The sequence below is a fragment of the Mycteria americana genome, chromosome 5 (genome assembly GCF_035582795.1).
Source record: "Mycteria americana isolate JAX WOST 10 ecotype Jacksonville Zoo and Gardens chromosome 5, USCA_MyAme_1.0, whole genome shotgun sequence".
In the NCBI taxonomy this organism is placed as follows: Eukaryota; Metazoa; Chordata; class Aves; order Ciconiiformes; family Ciconiidae; genus Mycteria; species Mycteria americana.
This window is the reverse complement of record NC_134369.1, coordinates 28,013,127-28,028,279: the sequence shown is the minus strand read 5'-3', so window position 1 is coordinate 28,028,279 and position 15,153 is coordinate 28,013,127. Positions and strand designations below refer to the sequence as shown.

Below are 15,153 nucleotides of genomic sequence, written 5' to 3'. Positions count from 1 at the left end.
TAATCTAACAACTTCTATTCATGATTCCCTACTCCACTATTAGTATCCTGGAATATGCACAGCCTCTATAATCCTCCTCTCCAGAGCATCTGTACAGATTGAATACGTATTCTATCCTGGTGGCTTAAAAGACAACTAATGCCAGGTGCCATTTTAATTTCTAAAAAGCATTCAAAATTGTCAGCTAATGGAAAAAGACAAAAAAAAAAAAAAAAAAAAAAAGAGGAGCACAGGGGAAAGGAAGGAGCCAACCCCCAGATACAAGTTACACCATTTGCAACCCCCAGATACAAGTTACACCATTTGCAAGCCAAAGGGCATTACAGTATATACCTAGCACAGCCCACTTTTCCATTTGTAACAAAGATACATAATTTTCCTATATACAGGCATCTAAGAAACTGTTAGATATATCTGCACAATTTACAGACAAAGATTAAAGGAAAAGCCATCTAAAGATTATCTGGCAGGAGATTGTTTCTATAGAACATGTAAAACCTCTGTCACTTAAAAACCAAATGTTCCTACTGTGTTGTAAGATACATTTGTTAAAACAGGATCCAGGACTTCTGAATTCCATTACTAATATTATGATTTGACCTTGTACAAGTTATTTATGCCTCTATCCACTCATCAGTAAAATGGATAAAAGACCAAGGTGTGTTTACTACAATTATTTAATATACTCACATGCAAATTAGTACAGCAATGCAGTGTATTTATACTATAAAGGTAAATGCTAAACTTGTAACACTTTCAATAATGAAGGGGTAAGTGGAGCAAGTGGATCAGATAAAGAAATGTGATGTGGTACAGACTAAGCAGCAGCAGAGGGAGAGCACAGAATAACAAAGAACGAGTGGAACACCAGGAGAGATGCTTAACCATCCATTTATCCGCAGCTAACTGCTTCATGTGCATGACGCAGAGTATTTTCAGATATTCTTTCTAAAAGAAGTACATGCCTTTCCAATTTTTGGATCACCTGGGTTTATCTGTAGTCTATCCAAGCTGTGTATAGCAAACTGCAAAGGGTAAGTACCAAAAGTCTACTTTGCAACAACATACAGACTCTTAAAATACAGACTCTTAAAACCTAATCTTGAAAACCAAAAAATAATATTGTCTTAAAATAGCATAATTTCCCTCTTACAGTTGAAGCTTAACCTTTTGTTGTTTAGGGGCTGCAAACCTAGATACAAAGGCAGCACAACTGCATCCTATAAAAATTATTCATTGAGGTGCTGATTGCTCTCAAATTTCTGAACTCTTTCTCAGAGATGCCATGTAGACCACCTGGTAATACAACAAGCATGAAAACAGTTTTCTTCATTCTGGAAAGCAACAGGGCAGGACAGACAACAGTAAAAAAAAAAAAATCTAGAATAAGGATACTCTCTGCAACAAATGAAGAGAGGAGGGGGGAGCAATGAAAGTCTCATGTATAAATGCCAAGGATTCTACAACTCCCCTGGTGATCCTGGCAGTAAGCTAGGGAAAAGTTTTCTCTTTCCTTTGCTGTTTGCAGCAACAAATCTTTCCTCTGGGGGAGGGGTGAGAGGACTGGAACTAACTTCACTGCATCTGATAAGATGGCAAATTGTCCAGGCCTGACATTTATGGGGGACCCGGAGCTCCACTGAAGCACTCTGGGAGGATTAAAGCAGGGTTAGCCTCTCCAATCACACTCCTTAAAATGCTACAAATGGCAGACAGATGAAAGTTCATTTAAATTTGATAATGATGAGTCTAAAGAACCCCAAGACAGAAGCTGTCCCTTGTCAGGGAAAGAGCTGCAGCTGGAAGTTGAATATTCTCATTAAAAGGACTTGTAAAAATCTAAGTATGCGCAAAGAGCTTCCAGTGTCCAGATATTGAAATGAAGTTCTGTTTAATTGGCTAACAAGAACTAAATCCCATCTCTTTTATGTGAGCTTCACCACCCACAGGAAAACTCCACCACCCATTTGCTTTAACTCTATCCAGGATGGTTTCACTGTAAGAATGGGATGTTTCACACGCCGGCAGTGATTGCCTGGAGCCAGCAGAAAGGCTCATATAGCTGTCAGCAAGCTGATAAGAGTTGAAATTACTCTACAGAGGCCTCTTTAAAGAAGAGCCAAAGCAGCACATTAAATGAAAGGGAGGAGGGGTCAGAAAAGCCAGCCACTCATGTTGTTTTAACGTGGCACTAAAACAAGTCATTGATTTATGCATGTGTCTTCAGCTCTGTTTGACCCGGAGTCTGAACTTTTCTTCAGGTCAGGGCTGAGGCACATGGGACGTGCACTAGAAAAACCACAATAGCTTGTCCAGGTATTCCGACTGTGGGAACAAACATTGCAAGCTACATGTTCACTATCCACATTTTGTTAAACTGAATTTACATCTCTTTTTAGCTTTTAATTGTCCACACGGGCTGAAAAGACAAGAGGTTGTGATTACCTAAAACTTTAATTAATAAAAATCAAGAATGCTGCATGGCCGCTATTTGAGAGAGTATCTTGTGGTGCTTCAGGAAAGCAAATTATCCATTCATACAAAGGAGGAAACTATACATCACAGTCAATATTCTCTCACTGAAGTGTTTGGCAGCCAATGAAGTTAAGATGCATTTAAAAAATCACTGATGATCTGACAAGGTTATTCCACAAGGCATTATAATACCAAGGTCTCCTGCAAACCTGAGTCCTGAAGTTGCACCACTGCAACCGCACGAGGTCTGACCACACGGCCTTCTGCTCCTGTATTCTGCCTCTGACAACAGTCTGCAGCAGGTACCTGAACTCCCCCACGCAGACACAGCAAGCATAAGCTACCACTTCCGCAAAGCATTCTCCAGCTTCCAGAAGTCTGCAACTTAGGAACTTCCAAGCCACAGGGCATATCTTTGCACTGATCTCTGACAGATTTTCCTTCTCTGGATTTCTTCATTCACCCTTTATGCCAATAAAAACCCTTCACTCACACAAAATGCTGAAGTAGTGAGTCCTACAGACTACCTACTAGTTCTGGGAAAGGATCATCTCCTTTTTTGTTTTTTTAGACCAGATTCCAAATAATACATCTCCTAGGAAACATCAAATGAAATTGTATCAAACAATGTACAGTCATACCCATTCGCTTTCTTCTGACCTTCTTATTTTATAGTTCTGTATTATATTCTTGCTCATCCCCAAACACTCATTTTCAAAATGAAGAGTGTTAGACTATTATTAAATAATCACTCTTCTCGTGAAACTTTTGATTACCCTTGTTCTATTACATCCTTTTTAAGATGGGAGAACTGCAACTATGGACTGTAGTCAGGGTGCAGACATACAACAGAATTACACAGTGGCATAGTATTATCCCTTTTGTTCTCCACCTCTTTTCTAAAAATTCGTTATTTTACTTTTTTTGACCATAACTGACCATGGAATTTATATTTTCACATAATTACTTATAACAGCTCTAAGAACTCTTTTACAAGTGATTGCAGCTAGCTGAGAGGCTATCACTGCCTACGAGAAGGCTGTTTTAAATTGCATATATACCCCTTTCTTTGTATACTGAATTTCATTTGTCACTTTATCATTTGATCATGCTGTACCTGAATTTCTTTGGCCTAAGATGTGCCAGTTCCAAATAAAACCTTTCCCAAAGCAGAATCATTCATAAGGGGTAACTGCAAGGGGTTTTTCTATTACTGTTAGCCTGAGCTGCAAATTTTCCCTTAAAAAGCTGTGCTGTTCTGGGGTGCTTACCTTCTACACAGCTACATAATTTTATGGAATTCCTTAGCTCCAACAACTTCTCCACCTCTCTGTAAGTTTGGTTGAAATTGGGCAATAACAGAAATCAGAAGAGAAATCAGCATGCACATGGTATGTGATCATACCCTTGTTTCCCTAGGAAACCAGGATGAAAAGAATTCCTGCACTCAAGAACACTAGCTCTTCATTCTTGTACCATTAGAGCGCACAAAGTCACCCAGTCTTCCGGACTAGATATTAATTCAAAAGTTTTATTTCTGGGAGGTGGGTAGTGTTATAAAGTCAAAAAGGAACACTTACACAAAGCTTTCTTTTGAAAATAAAATCCTTACCTAAAATCCATCCAGTGAGAAAGAATTCCTAAATAAACAGAGAATAACTCTTCTATTCCCATTGCATAGTAGTTTCATTTTCTGATCCTATGCCTTAATGAGCCTATCTATGTTAAAAGACTTCCAAGTATGTTGATATTTAGTGAGGAAAAACATTTACAAAACGTATATAGACATCTGTATATAGACAGATTCATCTCACAAAAAGAAGGGAAAAAAGGTACAGAGGCTCAGATATAAGTTGAGGAAAACTTTCATACAAGTTAGACACTTATGTATCAACTACAGTGGTGAAATATGTTTCTAGAGATTAACAGGCTTTCAAAGCAAAGCATTAGAAAAACTCCATCGAGAGGGAAACTATACAAGGCTTGGGATAAGCAGATACCAGCAAAGTTTTGTTTTGCTTTTTTCCTTTACCTATTTCACTCTTCTTCAGGAGCAAGACAAAATTTCAAATTTCACTATTATATAGGTCTATTACATTTACTTCTATTTCTTGCCCCTCCACTTCTAGAACTTTGCTATTACCTGGGTGCTGGTTTGTGGTGCAGAGAAAATGAAAGCATAAGGATGCAGCACAAAGTCTGCTGGATCAGTAGCTGTGCAGCAGAGCTGCTTATCTACTTGCCTCTGGGCACTTCTGCCAGTGTTTCAGACTCCATATGGAACTATTTGTGAGAGGGGGATGGTTCAAGGAAGCTTCAAAGAAAATGAGAATGACAACATTACTGTAAAAAACAGACAAGACAGCAATCCCAGAGATGCGTAAGTTTCATCCAGACTGCTATTAATTTTAGCAGCTCAACCAGCACAGACTGTTTTTGATGGAGTTGTTGGAGATGGATATGTTGGAGTTTGTAAGAGCTATCATATGCTAGTCTCCAGTTCTCATGGACATAGGCTGTACATGTAGTATTGAAAATATGTAACAATTTTTCACAACAGTGTAGACTAGGCTATGAGCACAGAAACTATTTCCTTTTGTGAGGAAGGACAGGAAACTGAACCAGGAATTGTTGACGGCATAATGTTCTTCAAGTTCGAACAATAAAAGCATAAGTTAATATGGCTAATCTCCAGAGATATCAGCACAATCAGGTATAATGCAGGACAGTAGGAATTAATTCTGTTTTCCCACACTCCAGCTCTGCTCAAACCAATAAACCTCCTTCCTGGTTTATACCATGTACTGTCTGACAAAACAACTGAGCAAAATAAAGCTGTATTATAGGAAATCACAGCCCAGGTCATAGCAGCCGTAGATCCTAGCAGATGACAACTCCAAAGCTAAAGCACCTGTATTTCATTCTCTTCATGACAGTATTGTGTGATGCTCATGATCAGTGTACAAACTATAAGAAAATATTTTCAAATACGAGTTCTTATATATTTGAAATGTAATGACTTCTCTTTAAGAGCCTTCCTCTCTTCTCCAGCAGATGTATGGCTAGAACTCCTTCCAGAAACAAAGCAAGAATTAAGCATAGAGAAAATTTTACTCATTAAAAGCAGACAATCTATTTCAACTTGAAAAAAAATTATATATACATATATATGTGTGTGTGTATATATATATGTGTGAGTGTATATATATTTTAACCTTGATGCATGATCTCCAGAGAATCAACCTGCAATAAAATACTGCAAAAAAAGTATCTAATCAACAAAGAAAACTGGCAAGCTAACATTTACAATAAAATTTGTTTTAATTATGAGGTTTTCCAACTAAGGATGAGAATTATGTCACAATCAAGACAATCACTGAAACCAAAGTAGTCGGATGGCAAGGCTCCAATCCCACAAAGGTTATCAGACCCTGAAAGTCTGATAGGTATGATGAATGTATGCTTCATCCTACTAAAAACCAGGAGAAATTTAGAGCAAGGATTTGTTCTGTTTGGCTAAAAAGAGGATGATCTCAACCATACTCATGTCAGAACATGTTAACTGCTTTCTTAATTTACTGGAAAAGCACGTTAATTGGCAGGTACTGGCAAAGCATGTTTCACAAGTCTTTATCAAAAACGTATGGTATCCCCTAGTGGAATTTTACGTGCAACAAAAACAGTTTTTGAAATAAAACCTAAACACATCCTAACTGAAAAGGAAACAGTGAGATGTTGTAAAACAATTTTCATACCAATTTTAATAAAAGCTCTTTGCAAAGATCACTTCATCATTTTAACATCAGTTGTGGATCAATCTTTTTGTAACTGCTATATCAAACTCCAAGCTTCTCACAATGTAAAAACAAGAAAGAACATGATCATTGTGACCTAACTATCTTTGTTTCCATCTTGATAAGAGCATGGTGAAAACTAGAAGGGACTGAAAAAAACCAAACATTCCACAAGACCAGTTTCAGTCAGTCCTCTTCCACTTTACAAAAAACAAGCATCAGAATACTGTATATCAAGTGTTATTAGCCCTTGAATTTGAAGCAGCAGAAGAAAGCGGTTTAAATATTATTGAGAAATAAGGGTTACTTGCAAAACCAGAATATTTTGAAGCTTTTGTTGCCCTTCCATGGCTAAGCAGAATAAACAACTGCTATAGATCACATCCGAAAATTTGTACAAATCACTCCAGTTCATTTGCAGATTCATTCTATAAATGGGTATTGGTTGAGTTTCATTTTAGTCATTCCTTGTCCGAGAAACAAAATACAGTACTTATGACACAATCACTTCCGAACTACCTTTATCACCAGCCTCCTCAAAAGGTTCATTCCAGCTTCAAATTCTCTCTTCTCCTATCATCACTTTAGCCTTATTTTGTGAATCTTTATTCATTAATTCCTGTACATTGTCACTGAAGTGAAGACACTGAAAAAAACTGGGAAGACATTTTGTCTAACAAAAAAGTCCTGAGATACTTTCCCAAACATTTAAATTGAAAGACAGCAAGTAAAGTGTGCAACTGCTCCCTACTGTGAGACTGATGAGGAGGAAGGGAACAAAAATCTGTAGCACTGGTGGAATATTACTGCATATTTATCAATGAGGAAAAGCAATCAGGTTATTGGTAGTCCACACAATATCAGTCACTAAGTACTTTTTCACCATACCAGATAGCTAGAACACAGAATCGTGTATCAGCAAGGGAATTTCACAGATGCTTACACGGGGACTTTACCTTGTAAATAAGGCTGACAGGACATTAAATGTATGGATAACATGTTTAAGTACCCTGAATATGCAGACAGAAATAAATTCACTAAGACAAGAGAAAGACAGACCTTGTGATTTCATCCTGATACTCTTACTACCAAAACACACAACTATATCCTCAACAAAAGCATCAAGATGAGAGAGGAAGCTTTAGAAAAACATACTTCCCACCTTCAGTCAATAGAATCACAGTTTCCAACATGTTCAGTGATGCTTTGGACCCTATGACAATGACTACTGCAAACCACCTATAATCCAACAAAATTCACTCCAGACACAGACTAGAATGGCATTCTGGGTATTAAAATATCTTCTATTTTAACTTAATTTTATGGAGTTACAGATAATATAGATAACATAGATAATCTGAATTAAGGAGGGGTTGTTGGTTTGTTTCATTGTGAATGTTTAGGGGGGTTGTTTGTTTGTTTTTGGTTTTGTTTTGGTTGGTGAGAGTTTGGGGGGGGGGGGGTTGGTTGTTTGTTTACAAATTAGTGTTGTTTCCTGATTTCATATTTGAAAATTACTGTTTAAGCTGTCCATAATGTCAAGTGCATTCTCTGTAGGAGAACACTATCCTGAAATGATTATTTTATGATATTAGTAAAATGGACAACAAGAAAATCAATGCACACTTTAACAGACTATTAATGTCAGTTTTAAACCTTTATTAGGCAAAACTCCCTAGTGTTAACACCTCTACTTTCATGTCAGAGAAAAAAAGAAAATAAAGCAAAATGATATTTCTAGGACCTGTAACAGCAAAGCTACTTTTTCACCTGCCATCCCTGGTGGCAACTTGGTGCTGCCAGTGGGCCCCACTAAAATGGTTCATTTGTGTGAAGGGACTAAAGAGAAAGGAGACCCCTGATGGCTGCTGTGATATTTGCAGTACAGAGAATGAAGTGAAGCTGGCAACAGAATTCAGGTATGAAAAGATATTTACCGCTAAATTTGAGAGTCTGTTTTCTCCACACATATCCATTATTAATATACACTGTACAGCTTCTAGCACTGTCTACGTAGAAATAACTAGTGTGTTGTAGGCTACACCCCGAAAAACCACGCCTTGGGTCACTTTTTACAAGGACCACACAAAAGAGGACTTTGTCACTAAGGTTGGGTAAGGGAATTTCAGAAACACGTCTTCACAATTCTTGCAGAAATTTGACTACAGAAATCCCATGCATCTTTAAAAGTCAACTGAGATCAGATAGTTTACTTTTTCCCCTACATACATAGCTCTTTCTTTCTCTGTGCCTCAGTTCCTCATCAGGAAAAACAGTAACAGTATCTCCCTACCTTATAACTATAGACACTCAGGTACAATAAGGTGACAAGGATGAAAGATCCTACATACGAGTTTACAATACATGTTAACATCTTCTTCACTGGCACAAAAATGTAATCTATATATTCTAATCACCAAAAGAACAACGTGGTTGAATCTTACTCCCTAATCTGACAACAAAATTCTTCACGCTTTGTGAAAATCTTCACACGGCCAACAGTCTTCATCTGTTTAACTTGCACTTTATGTGTGAACTCTAGAATTAAAGCAACTGATGATGATAGTGCCCACAACAGCAAAGCTGAACGGGAATCGGCATCAACTGGAGTAAACTAGAAGACATTTCCTTCTGACTATATACCCAGCCAACACAGACTTCATTCATCAGTTTGGACAGTTCCTGATCTCAGCTCTTCCAGTCAACAAATAAGTAAAATTTCCCTCTCAGAGGAATTGTCAACTTAGTTATTTAAAACATTTTGGACTTAATGCTTCTCTCACATTTCGAGCAATTAAAATTTATCTAGAAACCAAAGCTTCTCTTGAGATAAAGACAGACTCTTGAATTTCTTCTTTAATACAATTTAAATACAATGTAGAAAAAAAGAAACAAATACACATTGTGATTTCATCAGAAATATGTCAATATATAAGAGTAGGCAGTACACCTGCATTAAGGGAGAGCTTCCATCCCAGGGTGCATTAAGAAAGCTGAGGGGACACAAGAAAAAGTGAAATTAATGAAAGTGGACTTTGACTACATTGGTAGTAACTGGCAGTCTCCACTCACGGCAAATACCACAAGATCTTTACATGAAAAAGCAGATAGTGAAAACCTGAACTTCACATTTCAGGGGATCTGCTGCAACCCAAGATGGGGAGGCATTGATCACTGTGGATGCTAAAGATCCTATAATATATTTCACAACAGCATGTACATTAACATAGTAGGTTGGAGAAAACCCACCCTTGAGTAACTGAAGTCTGCCTACTTAAGTGTTCTTCTGCAATTAAAATCATACGCAATATTCCTTACTTCCTGACCTGATGGGTAATGTAGTACTGATCAACAGCTGCTGTTCAACATATTTAGCTGCACCAGTGATGGGTAGAGACACAACATAGAAAAGTAACGGTGAATGCATATGTTTAGCATAAAGAAAGAAGGCGGCTGAATAATCAAAATATTAACATGAGAGTACAAGGGATGCTTCTGCATTCCAACAAATTTCATAGTAAGGCAGATGTATGAACCTACACTCCAACTGTAATTCAGGAAAATAATTTAAACACAGTGCATTATTTTACCTGTCTTTGCATCTCTTCAATCTGTCGCTGGGGGACACTTTGCAGAATACTGTACATTTCAGGCATCTTTTCTTCAGGGATGACAACAGAAGCCCTATAAGCAAAAATCAGAAAACAAATGGTAAGACGAGAAGAAAGAAGTTCTACGTTAAAAGGCGTCAACAGCTTTTCCAACCCAGAATCTTGTCTTATTCTAATTAGTCACATTCAGAAGATATTAGCAGAAAGAAGCAGTCTTCTCTCAGTGTAATTAATTATTCTGTAGCAGTTCCTTCACAACATCAGCCAGTCTGCTCACAGATAATGCCACAAAAGTCTGTGGACTGATCTGTACAGACAATCTAATAAATATGGAAGGGACAGAGACCCAGAAATCCTGAATTCTCATCTCTGGATTGCCACTGACTTGCTGTCAGCTGAGATTTTTAGAGTGACCAAACAGTAATAGCATATACAGTGCTATGTATACAAACTAGTAAATTTTGTACGTATTCTCCTAAGATCACATAACCAGGCATGGAAAAATAATCTAAGCCCTTAACACAGTGTACTCAGCTGCAAAATAATTATACCTTTCAGTCTCAGATGAACTTAGGAATCATGATACAATATAGGAATTTAGCATTTATGTGATGCAATTTTTAGCATATTCTTTCCTTAAAAGAGCCTGAATGCAGACCAGTCCTCACTGAATTCAAGCACAAGATAATAAAGCAAGTCTGTTTTAGAAAAAATATGATTGGCTACAGGATAACCAAATGCTCTGTCATCTCTGCCTCGTTTGTTTTCCTCTCCTATTTTTGATGCATGATATACCAAGGGCAAGGACTGCATGTATCTCACTCTGTATTCTGTTCCCTGTAACCCCCAGTATACTTCACTTATCACACAGATTTTATTCAAATCACTGAATGCAATGAAGTCTCTTATGCAGTGGTTCAATGTACAATAGTGAGGGTACAGACCTCTTCCAGTCCAGAACCTCAGAGAAAGGTAAAATGTAGGAGTCAGCAATGATGACTGGGACACAGCCAGCTTGAAGAACATCACTTAGCACAGCCTGTCCCAGGCGGGCTCCACGTAGAACAACACAGAACGTAGATTCCTGTCAACAAATGGTATCCAACACACAGATGACAAAAAAAAGGAAATGTTAGGTTTGTAGTGTGTGTGTGTATGTATATATGCATTATGCTTTCCTGCCCTCCCTCTTGTAAAACATAAGTTAAAAGGAAAACAGGCTTGCTCTGTGCAACCAATGTATTTAAATTATTAGCCAATTCAAAATAATTACGCAACTTTATCTTCCAGGGACTCAAAAATATCATAACTGGAGAGATGAGAAATCGGCTAATGGGACTATCCTATGCTTTATTTTAATGGCTGAACTTCAGAATTCTAATTGAGAAAATTCAAGGGAAAAAATAAGTTAAACATTTTGAAAGTTTGGCATAACAAGATGAGCAACAATCAACATGAACTTATTGAGTACAAACTGTATGAAGCCAACCTAATTTCCTTCCATTATAGGGCAATCCAGCTCTATGGATAGCAGAGAAGTAGTAGATTTCATATCTCAACTTTAAAAGGTATTTGACATCTTTGATAGCATTTTCATAGGCAAATTAAGAAATCATGGGCTAGATAAAGCCCTCATAGGCTTTATAGTTACACACGTTATAGTTACAGAACTATAAGTATAAAGCAGTTAGTGGTGGCTCACAGGTAAAAACAGTGATGGGCCAAATAATCTTTCCTAGGTGTAACAGTATTCATTGTGTCCCTTAGTTAACCAAGTAGCAGAATTAAGACCATGCTTATTAGATCTGACAATACCTATGATTTTGTAGGATTAGCAAGCATAATGGATAACGGGATTAGAGTCTGACATTATATGGATAAATTGACTAAAAAATACTGACACATACAGGGTTTAACACTTAGATAAAAATAACTAACTGCACAAATATAAAGCATGAAACAACTGGCTACATTTTGCACTTTGCAGGAGAGGACATTTCCTACAAAAGGACAGGAAAAGAAAGGGTATTCACCTGTCAGCAAGGTTGTGCTGTTGAAAAAACAAACCACTCTAACCCACAGGTTGTATGAGAATGCAAAAAGAAGTACAATCTAAGAGACCTGAAGGAATCACTCACTCTTCTCACTAATAAAAGACCTCAGAGTGGTACGTTCAGTCTTGGGCAATGCACTTCCAGGAGTAAAAAAAAAAAAAGGATGATTACTTACCCTGAAAGTATGATCTACACGGAAAGATTGACTAGATCAATACTACTTATTCTGAAGGGGTGAGGGCAGGAGGAAGATGGCTAAAGGGAGCTTCAAAGATATAAAAAGTTGTTGCAAAAAGGAAGAATGTAATCCACTTACTCATGTCCACAACACACAAGACTAAAAGCCACAAGTTTAAACTGCAGCAGAGAAGACTTCTTGACTATGCTGCACTCACCCTGTAAATAGGGACTTTAGTTCTCACTGCCACTGAAGAATCTTGCTACAGATTCAAGATTGCAAAATAAATGCTTGTAGAGTTCAGCTACACAAACAAGGAAAAAGCCCAAGTCAGTATTATCCCTAAGTCTAAGAAAGAAAAATTATAAAGTTCATACAGGGGCTCCCACAGATAAGAAAACATCTTTCCAGCTTGCATTCTGTGGCCTGAGGAAAAGGAGCCAGAAGGCTCAGCAGGGCAGCAAAACATCAAAATGGAACTAGGAAATACAAGGGGGTTTGCTGGCTCTTCACTTGTTTCCTAATGCAATGGTAAGACCTGTGTTCATACCCATTGAGTACTAAAAGCCTTGAAAATGTCATCCAAGAGAAGACTGCAAACAGGAAGCATTAGCATCCCAGAAGCCCAAGAGCCTGTGTAGTCGGAAGCCTGTAAAGGCAGCGCTGGAAAGGATGAACTGTGATCGCAGTCCCCCTTCCCCCACTCTCAGACAGGAAGAGAAGGAAAAGAAGGGTGCAGTGAATGGAAGGAGCTGAGAGAATGAACACACATTTTAACCATTGACTCAGTAGATCACACAGCAGCAGGTGGAAGAGACTCTACTAAGGTCTGGGAGAGAAAAAAAAAAAAAAAAAGAAGCCCAGATGTGGACACACATGCTCATCTGCCCAGATAACCATTTTTCCTGTCTAGACAAAGGTTACTATAAATACTTCTCCTCGCATCACCACTGTTATCAGCCAGACATTCCAAAGGGAGATGCAGGGCTCTGCAAAGGAAAGTATTTTAACAATCTCTGCATGTGCCAGCTCTTTTCTGACTTATAAAATCATATATACCGAGATATAGATATAGATTTCCCTGACTTGCTATCCTTGAGCAATCCAGTCTGTATTTAAAGAAATAAAGCAAACAAATATGTTTTTTTCCTTTGGCTGAAAGTTTAGGACTCAGGGTGACCCTTTCCTCCCTCTCTCCCTCCTCCACAAGGAATCTTAAACATATTTCCTACAAAACATAACAGGAGGGGTGGAAACTTTGCCTTTCCTCAGCCTGTTTGTTATTTTATCATCATTTGCTTAAGTTCAAAGACAGATTATGTGCTGGTGGCCACAGACAGAGCACAGTGGCCTGTGGCATAACTCACTTCACCACACTGCATGCCAAAGCACCTCTCTGTTAGTGAATTGCCAAGAGACACAAGGGTCTGAGAACGCTATCTAGTTTTATCTTCACTGACACATCAAAAGGCCTCTGGAAGTTGGGCTAAGGCCATGAAACACATTTCACCTAGATGTTTTCATAGCTGCATACTGACAAGTCTTCTAGCTCAGTCTGTCATATCTATACAGATAATTTTGCAGGGTTTAACTACTAAGCTGCATACAAAAAATATAATCCGACCAACTCTCCTTAAATGTAGCACTCTTTTTTGCCCCCAAATAAATCCATGCATAAGCTCCTCAAAGTTCTTTTTAATCTTCCTTCCAATTGACAAAGCAATCGTCTGTTCCAAGCTTCATCTAGCAAGGCCTGGACTGTCATATGTGAGAAATCAATTCCAAATTAATGCCTGCTGAAGGTCATTTTGCCAGTTATTCTGGAGGGTGCAGATTCCAATGTTCCTCCCAAATTTTAAAGTGAGCAATTTTGTCTGGCCTCCAAAAGTTTCTCCTCCCATTGCTGCTGGATTTGACAGTATCTTTGTATCATTTTTTAAGTTTACATGACATTGTCACATGTTACTAGAAGACCACCATGACCAATCTCATGAAGTTGTTATACATAAGCAGTGTTTTCAAATTGCAGTGTAGTCTGCATATCAGTTTGAGTACATATTTTTAAGAGGGCCAAGAACTAAGGGTAAAGTTAGGATATAATATCCAAGCTAACATAACAAATTATGCAGTTTCAAAGCATAGCCAGCAAGTTAACTAAATACAAGGAAGTACCCTAACAGTGCTAAACAGGAACAGGTCCACAGCTACGACAGTCACCAAGGGGAAGAGAAGTTTGCAGGAGAGACAGCCTTACCTGAAGCACTTGAGGATAATCAAAGACTTGATTCTTGTGACAGCGTTTGCGAACAGCAGGAACCCCATCTGACAGATTTGTACATTTGTCTAGGATCAACACTGATTCCCCATTCTCAGCTTGAAGAGCTTCCAACTCAGACCGGTATTCTGGGTGCAGAGCCATTTGAGAAGACAGAATGAAATACCTGCGAGGACTGAAAAACCACAGCAAGGTTACCTGACACACTCTAAGTTTGCTTCCAAGATGCTCTAGAACACATTTCCTTCCATCCTGGAAAAGCAGAGCAAGATTAACTAGATGTGGACACACTGCCAAGACTGTATTTTCAGAAAAGGCTGGAAAGGCTAATGATGCAATATCATTAAATCTTGGATAGTAAGTGGCTCAGCATTATTTACAACTTTGAATAAATTTGTACTTGGAAAGAGTGCGTATTACATTAGAATAGGCACTTGCATTATAACCTCTATTGTAAACTGAAATAAACATTACTTAGCTACATATTAAAACAGCTCGCTACTGATGCCAGGATTGTTTGTTCTTTTGTTTGGTGTTTGTGTATTATAACAAAGTAGATAGGACACTGAATGCTCCTGCTAGTTTCTCCTCCCATATATTTTCTCATCAATTTTAATTGAAAAAAGATGCTGAACTGAGAACTCAGCTACCCTGTGCTTATTTAGTCTTAATACGGTGACAGCAGCAACAGGACAAGCTCATCTCATTAGCTGTGATTCGGTTCTGTCACTTTTGGGCAACATAAAGGCAACATTTCCAGGACAAA

At 38.1% G+C, this 15,153-nt stretch overlaps 1 protein-coding gene across 1 annotated transcript in view; it reads right to left on the bottom strand.

Annotated features, from left to right (window-relative positions):
* The window catches only part of EXT2 (exostosin glycosyltransferase 2), a 79,364-nt gene that overhangs the window by 52,694 nt on the left and 11,517 nt on the right, over positions 1 to 15,153 (bottom strand). Inside the window, exons 5-7 of the mRNA XM_075502540.1 lie at positions 14,367 to 14,562; positions 10,825 to 10,964; positions 9,860 to 9,953 (exon numbers count right to left, since the gene is read on the bottom strand). Coding sequence (XP_075358655.1) covers positions 9,860 to 9,953; positions 10,825 to 10,964; positions 14,367 to 14,562 — 430 coding nt within the window. The remainder of the gene's footprint in view (positions 1 to 9,859; positions 9,954 to 10,824; positions 10,965 to 14,366; positions 14,563 to 15,153) is intronic.